A 9,409-nucleotide genomic window follows, 5' to 3' on the forward strand; every position below is an offset into this window, starting at 1 on the left:
GGAGCTGGATTTAACATTCTAACAATCCCATTCCCCTTACTAATATATTGCATTTTAATTTGATCGCGTCGTAGCCCACCTAATTGCGGAAGGGTGGGTAAGGAATAGAATGATGGTGATGATGATAATAATCATAATAATATGAAATGATAATACATGAAATATACCTGTTTCTCCGAAAATAAGACACCGTCTTATATTTATTTTTCCTCAAAAAACACACACCATGGCTTATTTTCAGGGGGTGTCTTATTTTTTTCCCTCCTCCTCCTCCTCCTCTCCTCCTCCTCCTGCCCCGGCCAGCAATGCTGCTGCGCCTACTATGTCTCATTTTCGGGGTATGGCTTATATTCCTTGAATGCTTAAAAATCCTGCTCCGGCTTATTTTATGGCTACGTCTTATTTTCGGAGAAACAGGGTAGTAATATGTGCCATTACGAGATTGGTTTCCTTATAACGATTAACAGTAATAATGAACGATGATGATTATTATTAATACAAGAAATGAGCCACGTTAAGACCATAGATATTTTTTTTGGGGGGGGGAGGATCCTGGCGATGAAAAAAATCACTCGGCGGGACACTGTCGCAATGCTAGCGCAACCTCCAAGCGTTCGGTGAGAGCAAAGGAGAGACGCATGCGCAACAGTAGCAGCAGGGGGGCGGGGCGGAGCACGCAGGCGGAGAAAGCAACGGTCGAGGGCGTGTGCGTTGCGCATGCGCCGAGGCCGGAAGATGAAGGTGGCGGTGGCCGGCTGCTGCCATGGCGCGCTTGACAAAATGTACGAGACGATCCATTTGCTGGAGCAGCGCCACGGCCAGGCGGCGCCGGATCTGCTCCTGTGCGCCGGGGACTTCCAGGCCGTGCGCAACGCGGCGGACCTGCGCTGCATGGCGGTGCCGGCCAAGTACCGCTGCTTGGGGGGCTTCGCGAGGTGAGTCGCCCTCGCGAAGAGACAGCAGGATTTGGAATTCCGGGGAGGCTCCGCCCCGGAACCCATTTGAGGGAAGAGTGCCTCTGAGCACGCGCAGAGTGCAAGTGCCTTTGCGGGGTTTTTAATTGCTGGGTTGGTAGAGGAGTTGGTTAAGCATTGTGTGCGCGTGTGTAAAATATTATATATAATTTGTGTTTTATGCCGAAGAGTTGACTTGGTAGGCTGTTAGAGCAGCTCCTGTAGGAGGAAAGGCCACAGCATAAAGCAGGGGAGGTTTTTATTGGTGTGCTTTTTCACCAGGTTTTCCATATGCGAATAGCAAAGTATTAACAAGTGTCAAGTGTTCCTGAAAAACCTAAAATCCCACTTTCATGGGGGCCTTGAGAGAGAAAAGGAGGGCAGGGCCACACCACTGACCAACCCCCCACCTCAATTTTACACAGCCTTTTCTCTCTCTACTCCTGACATCCACGGTGACTGTCTGCAAGAGAAGTGCTACAGATCATGCAGGATTCCACCTTCTGTAGAAGTCAACAGGTTTCCCCCCTGCAAGATGTTCACATGCAACATGTGGATGGCAGATGGAGGAAACTGAGTGGTCCCACTGTCCTTTTCAGTCTACGCACTCCTTTTATCCATATACTGTAGTGTGTTAACTAAGTCCAGCATCCAAGCTGAGGTGAAATACGTGGCTTAGTCAGTCTTAGTTGGATTGACTATGGAACTTAGTGGGACTTCTGACTAAACATGCCCAGGCTTCCACTGCATGTCCTACTGACACATGCAATTAAACAGGTTTGCTTTACGTGTTTCATGTTAATTTGTTGATTCCTACAAGCACTTTCCGCTCAGCAGTAGACCATGTGCCATCTCCACCTCCCCAGCTGCACATCAGAAGCAATGTATGATACAATATGCAATGCATGCATGTAAACCTATAGACCTGATTCCGCTGATCAGGAAACATGAATATGCTGATCCTTAATACCAGTGACAAAGACCTTGGCTTTTGGCTGTGTTCTAGGTATTATTCTGGAGAGAAGAAGGCTCCTGTCCTGACCATCTTTATTGGGGGCAACCACGAAGCCTCCAATCACTTGCAAGAGCTGCCATATGGCGGATGGGTGGCACCAAACATCTACTACCTTGGTATTAACATTTTTCTTTCTGTTTTGATAGCCTAGGATGCACAAGCATAGGGCTGAGGATTTAGATCGAAGTTCAGCTTTATAGTGGGGGGCTGCACTTTTTTCCTTCCAAAATTAGGCGTGTCAGTATCTTGCAGGTGAAGTTGTATATTCTTGTTGCTGGAATGTTTTCAGTATAAGCCTGTATAGCTGTTCTGGAAAGTTTTCAGTGTAGCAACAGCAAAATATCTAGGTCCAATTCTGTCTTTTTCTGACCTTGTGTGGCCAGTATACTGAGCAGCAGATTGTAGCCCAAAATACACTTTTATCCCTATACATATTACAGAATGCAACCTATCTCTTTGTTATGAAGGAAATACAGCACATTCTTGGGAATCAGTAACCACTTAATGTACTGCTGGTGGTTTTCCTGGACAGTCTTCTACTTCTTCTTACTTCTACTTCTACATAATTTTTTTTCCTGTTTCAGGTTACGCTGGAGTGGTAAAATATCGTGGGGTGAGAATTGGCGGACTCTCTGGCATCTTCAAATCTCATGATTACAAAAAGGGTATGTCTAGGATGGGGTCGTGCTGCAGATTCTTGTTTTAAATCTGAATTTCATTTTCAACTATAGCACTTCTTGCCTTAGAGCAGGGGGTCAGCAACCTTTTCCAGCTGTGGGCCAGTCCACCATCCCTCAGACCATGTGGTGGGCTGGACTATATTTTGAAAAATAATAATGAATGAATTCCTATGCCCCACAAATAACCCAGAGATGCATTTAAAATTAAAGGACACATTCTACTCACGTAAAAACACGCTAATTCCCAGACCGTCTATGGGCCGGATTGAGAAGGCGATTGGGCCGCATCTGGCCCATGGGCCTTAGGTTGCCTACCCCTGCCTTAGAGTGAGTTGCATCTGATGCTGGTAGGTGATTCTGAAGCCTGGTTTTGATGCAATGGGAAGCTCTGGCTAATGAACCAAGATCTGAAACCATGATTTGATGTTTGTTTGTGTGAGCTAACCACAGTTACGTTATTGAGTTTAGATTTAATGGGAAACCGCAGCTTATTCATAACCAAAAGTAGGCTTTTTTTATCTTCATTCTTGCTTGAAGGAGGGGAAAGGGGAGCATGTGGGTCCATTGCCCACCACAGCATATTTTTACTGGGAAACCCTAGTTTACTGGTACATCTGAACAGGTCCTGATTATCCCTGTGATGCGACAGTGCTGAAGGCAATCAAAGTGGCAAAATGGATTGAGTATTTTTCTTGGATGTAGGAAACCCAGTTTTAAATCTTCACTTGACTAAGATGCTTAGCTCGGAAGCTTGGAGCAAATAACTATTTCTTACCATGGACTAATTCAAAGTGGTGTTGTGAGGCCCAAACGCTACTCTGATTCCTGTGAGGAAAGTATAAGATACAGATAAAAGGGAAAAGGATGTGAATGTCCATCTAGTTTTCTCTGCACCTTTCTGTTGGCTTGTTGTAGTGATGTTCCATCTCATCTGTCTTGTGATCAGCAAAGGGCCTCATTTCAGATCCCTGCTCACCGGGGTACTGAGTTTTCACTTTAGTAAAATAGGAAAAATGGTTACTTGCCTCTTGAGGGTGTCAGAGTAAGGTTGTGTGGTCTTTGTTCAATTGACAGTGCTAAAACCAAATATCTATTGAATGAAATAGGAAGAAGTTAAATTCCTTGTTACATTTACTTATCTAAAATATTTTTAGCCTGCCTTCTTTTGCAAGCAATCTCAAGGTGGTGTGCAATGCATTTCATCTTAAAGCAGTAACATCAATCAGTGCAATAAAATGAGGGCAAATAAAATGCATAAATAATACTATTTGTTAAAATTATAGTACATCTGCATTCTGTGATCAAGCTTCTAGATCTCAAGTTGTATAGCACTTTATAAATTATCATTAGCACCTTGAAACTGGCCTTGTAGTATAGTGGTAAGCACACTTGTGCAACTCTCAAAGGAGGTTTAATATAACACCCATTCCACAATGCTGTCATTTCAGGGGATCAGAGCCAATTAGGAAGTCTTCCTTTTTGTCATTGTTTTTATTCAGCTAACCGTTTCTCAACTTGCTTAAGGTCACTTTGAGTATCCACCATACAACCAACAAACGATAAGAAGTGTCTACCATGTAAGAAACATTGAAGTCTTCAAGCTCAAGCAAGTTAGTGTAATTTCATATCAACCTGTCTGTATGTTAAGATCTTCTTTGTAGCCCTGCTCCTTCCCTTCAAGTACCTTCATCACCATCTGAGATAAAGTGGGTGGCAGCACAGGGGGAAGGGTTGGCATCCCAGCTGCAAAACAGTCTCACAATAGATTTGTGTGGCCCCACTCTTGTTAATCTTTCTGTCACTAGGTTTTCTGCCACCAGCCTTTTAATTTTCCAGATCTTTTAATAGCCTTTAAAAGGGCTTATACCTTTTTAAAAATGGTTTTATGTTGTTTCTAGTTATGTTATTTCTTCTTCAGCAGCTCTCAGCTAGGCAGAGGGATGAGAATTAATGTTTAACTGTTTTTTAATTATTGTCCCGTCCCCTGCCCTGTGTTTAAAGCTGGTCTGATTTTTTCTTTAAGCCACCTTAAGCTCCTCTCAGGGAAAAAAGGCAGGGGAATAATAATATTACGATAATAGTAATTCATTGATGTTGCATTCAGCTGCAGAAACACCAGGAAGTCTCAGCGGGTCCTGCTGAACTGGCTGGCTCTTTCAAAAAAACAAATATTTTTTTAAAAAGTTAACTAAAAGAAATACAATCTATGTTGACAAGCAAATTATAATATTTAAAATATAATCAAGATACAATACAGTAAAACATTACTTAACAGAAGAAATCAAAAAGAAAAAAAACATTAAGCCAAAACTTAGAAGAACAATCATCTTCATTAGTCCTACTCAGAGCAGACCCATTGAAACTAATGCAGTTAAGCCCACTTAATCATTTCCCCTCTTCCATAAAAAATTCCTTGACATCCTGTGCTGTGCTTCCTTTACTCACAACAGCAGCCGTCTTGTCTCATTTTGTGTTGCTTTCGTTTTGGTTTAACAGCTAAAGCAGCCTATGGATGTATTTATGTCCCACGACTGGCCCAGAAGTATATATCATTATGGAGACAAGAAATTGCTGCTCAGGAAAAAATCCTTCTTCCGCCAAGAAGTGGAGAGTAATACGTTGGGAAGTCCTGCTGCTTCAGAGCTACTGGAGCACTTGAAACCAACCTATTGGTTTGCTGCACACCTGCATGTGAAGTTTGCTGCGTTCATGCAGCACCAGGTAAAAGAAGTGGAGCGTTTTGCTGTGCCTCTGCTGACGTTTATGTGTGCAGTTGTGTTTCTGTCGTTGTTGTTTTTAACGGAAGCTGGAGCTCCAGAGAAATTTTAGTGGAGGAAACTTGATACCTGCCAGTAGTTTCAAAATAACAAACTGCTCTGGATTGGGAGCCAGTTGTGCTCTACTTGCACCTTGCGCTCCTTGAGAATTCCGACAAACAAAAGGCATTGCAGTTTTGAAAGGTTCATTCTGCCATATTTATTCTAAATGGTGTCCCGTTGTCTCCAAACGTAGACAAGAAGCTACTGTTTGAGCTCAGGAGTTATTATGCAAAAGTTGGTTAAAATCTCTTAAGAGGGGTCCAAATGCATAGCGAACAGGTAAGCAAACAACCTTCCAAAATATATAATAGATTGCAGGGGTGGGGAAACTGCCTCACCAGATGTTTTTGAACTACTGCCCCCATCATCACTGAATACTGGCCATGCTGTCTGGGGCTGATAGGGAGGCGCAACAGCATCCTCAGGTTCTTTACCTGTGCTCTTATTACAATCTTTTACAAAATACCATAATTCAAATATAAGCTGCTCGGGGATTCCAGAACAGTGGTTAGGCTCTTAACAGACTATTGATGAATTTACCTTGGTTTGTTTTGATTAGTAGCCCTTAGTGAATTCTGCTTGAAATCATAGAGCTGGACAAAACTGTAGAGCCTGCCATGTACTTCACACTCTTCTTTGCACTGTTGATATTTCTATAAATGTGAAAATGACTGATAGGCAAGCAAACCTCTGGTACTTTCAGAAAGACAGAAGACAGTTGTCTGTCTGTGAATTTATGTTTTGCTGGTTTGATCCCTGGCATCTCCAACCACAGGTTCGGGAGGCACCGGGTAAGAAAGACTTCCACCTCTGATAATAGAGGGCTGCTGCCAGTCAGAATAGACATTGCTGGGGTAGATGGAAGTGGTCTGACTTGCAAAAGGGCAGCTTCATATGTCCATGCATATAAATCGCATCAATCCTTGTTGTGTAGCCAAAAATGTTGACTTTGGTACATATGACATTTCTTGTTGATGTGTCTCTCTCTCCCCCCCCTCTACTTAATAGGCCAATGGCAGTGGGAAACAGCCAAAAGCAACAAAATTTCTGGCCCTGGATAAATGCTTGCCCCACAGAGACTTCCTACAGGTAAAACATGCTGAATTGTCTGTTTGGTATCTGTTGTTATGAGGCCTAAGGCTCAGTGGTATTTAGAATCTTCTGTAAAAGGGGGAGAAATGGTCAGTCAGATACAACCTTCCAAGATGGTCTGTTTGACGCTTGGAACCTTCTCCCGAAGCTGCAGCCCTCACTATCCTCCTTGAGTGTTTTTGAATAACTTGGATGTGTCCTTGAACTGTGATAAAGCCTTCAGAAGGATGGAGAGTTGTGTAGATAAATGTCTTGGTGACATGTGCCCCCCCCCGAAGGTTGCCTTTTGGGGAATGTGGCCCTTGGACTGCATAATGTTCCCTACCCCTGTTTCCCAGTGCAGTCTGTAGCAAGGGCAAGAGCAGATTTATCTGAGCTGCTAGTGCCTTAAGTTCACAGCCAAAGAGGTCTTCTTAATTTCCCAATGTTTTCTAAGATTGTAGAGATTGAGCACGACCCAAGTGCATCTGACTGCCTGGAATATGACCCTGAATGGATTGCTGTTCTTAAAGCTACTAACAATCTTGTTAATGTGTCTCCAAATTCCTGGAATATGCCTGAAAACAATGGACTCCATGCAAAGTATGTAGAGTGTTGTCTGTGTATTTTTATTTATTTGCTGCTTTTTGACCCCTTATGCCTCCTCTGCCAACATCTCACCAATACATCAGAGCAGTAACAATACAGTCAGTTTAAAAACAACAGCTAAGGCAACAATCTTAACCCCACTTCCTTGGGAGTAAGCCCCACTGAATTCATAGGACTTCTTAGTAGATATTGATTGCACTACTCCCAACTCTCCCTTGCGTTGGATTCCTCTAGCATGCCGGGATAATTGAATCCAGCCCATTGAAGTTAGGAGGCATTACCATCCCTAGAACTCAGTATATCAGTTAATGCCCTGTGTGAGGAACTCTTCTTTTTCTCTGTCCTGAAACTCTTCAGATGTAAGGTGTAGAGAGGTGGGTAGCCTTACTTGAACCTCCCTGTGTTTCGCCTCTTGTAGATGGGACTACAGTGTCACAGAAGAAGACATCAAGGCGGTTTTGGAAGAGGCGAACCAAGACCTTAAGGTTCCACATAACTTCAGTACCACAGTTCCCTGTTATAACACAAACAAATTCCCGGAGCACAGAGAACCCGTTCATCAAATCAATCCCCAGACGACCGAGTTCTGTGCCCGGTTTGGCCTTTTGGACATTAATGGCCGAATCCAACAACTGAGAGAGGAGCACGGAGATGATGATGATGATGAAGAGGAGGAGGTAGACAGTACTGGATCAGCAGAGGAGCCCAGTGACTATAATACAGATGTTTCTGGCTTGTCCTCTTCTGTCAACCCTGATGAAATAATACTGGATGAAGACAGCGATGATGTAGAGGAGCCAGGCAGCTGCCCAGTGGACCCGTCGCCCAACCACCCTTCTGACGTCTCAGCAACTTTTTCTGACATCCGGGTCATGCCAGGTTCCATGGCCGTGTCGCCGAATGATACTGTGGAAAGTGATGAACTGGAGAAATCGAGTGAGAAAAACCAGCCAGAAGAGGTGATCCCCAGTGAAACAGCCCTGAAGCGGCTAAGTGACACAAGCGAAGAAGGAAAGGGTGGGCCAAAGAAAATTAAAAGGCGGAACCAGGCTATCTATGCTTCCAAAGATGAAGATGAGATGGACTGATACAACCCCTTTGTTGACTCTATAGGCAGGATCTTCTATTGCTATACCTATTCAACTTTTGGTGCGGGTCTTTTTTTGTGGGGGGGATAGGATTTTACAATCCTACACAGTTTTTACACTTTAATTGCAATAAGCCCTTTTTTATATTAGAGCAAATATTTTTATTGGGGAACAAATATTGATTTGGTAGAGTGAACTTGTAGGCTTCTGTGATCCAACGGAGGACCTGTTGTTGTATGCCTTTTTGCAGAGGCTTACCAGACAAGGAGAAAATATTTTGCATTTTGATGGATGGAGGTTGGGAAAAGGACCTTTTTTGGATATAATGGAGCAGGCTCAAATTGATTCAACTTCTTTGCTATTTAAGCTCACCCGCCTAATTGACAGCAATTAGTTCCGAATCTTGCATTCATTGGACTTTGCATCAGTGAATGTTATGAGGTCTAGCTTTCTCAGGTAGTCCCTCCTCCTTCCTGCCCTCCCAGTGTTGATGGGAAACCTGCTGCCTTCTGTATATTGTTGGACTCCCAATTTTCATCATCCCTGATTGTTGTCCATACTCACTGGGGTTGATGGGACTTTGCGTCCAACAACCTCCGGAAGCTCATGGGTTCTCCATTCCTGGTTTTTGCCATGTGAACCATAGGAACCAATAGGCTGTCTGTTGTGCATCATTTCAGCTGTCAACCACATTAAGAATGTGATTGAAATAATAATATATGAAATTGGGAAAGTACAGTAATCCTATAGAGTTGAGCATGTAAGAAGTGAAACCACAACTTGGGGTTTATTTTAATGCCTTGATTTACCAGGATGATATATATAGGTCTGTAAATAAATCCTCCTTTTGCACTACCCTAGTTTCTGGATTTTCTGTGCATGCTGTGTGAATATGCAACATAGATTTTCTTTCATGCATGTAGTGAACCATTTCAGACAGTCAGATTCTGGCTAAATAAGCCGATATATGAAATAGCCTTTTGCTTGTGAGGACTCAGCTGTCCCGCTGCAAATATAACATTTTAAGTGCGTTTTAAGTGCATTATACAAATGTGACACTAGATGGTGCTAGTGAGCTAATAGCAAATTCAATATATGGTATATTTTTAAACGGTAAAAAAATTCACTGTGTTTTTTATATATGTGTAGATTCCACCTGAACATATCTGTCTTT

General features: G+C 43.0%; 1 protein-coding gene across 1 annotated transcript; it reads left to right on the top strand.

The window, feature by feature from the left end:
• The first annotated feature begins 671 nt into the window (after window positions 1-671).
• DBR1 (debranching RNA lariats 1) lies at window positions 672-9,090 on the top strand. The gene is made up of 8 exons (XM_035120647.3): window positions 672-935; window positions 1,960-2,084; window positions 2,553-2,633; window positions 4,173-4,258; window positions 5,145-5,369; window positions 6,476-6,556; window positions 6,996-7,141; window positions 7,566-9,090. The coding sequence occupies exons 1-8, from the start codon at window positions 718-720 to the stop codon at window positions 8,233-8,235; spliced, it is 1,632 nt and encodes a 543-aa protein (XP_034976538.3). The 5' UTR covers window positions 672-717; the 3' UTR covers window positions 8,236-9,090.
• Window positions 9,091-9,409: the final 319 nt, after the last annotated feature.

Source organism: Zootoca vivipara, chromosome 6, assembly GCF_965207765.1.
Source record: "Zootoca vivipara chromosome 6, rZooViv2.hap1.1, whole genome shotgun sequence".
NCBI lineage: Eukaryota > Metazoa > Chordata > Lepidosauria > Squamata > Lacertidae > Zootoca > Zootoca vivipara.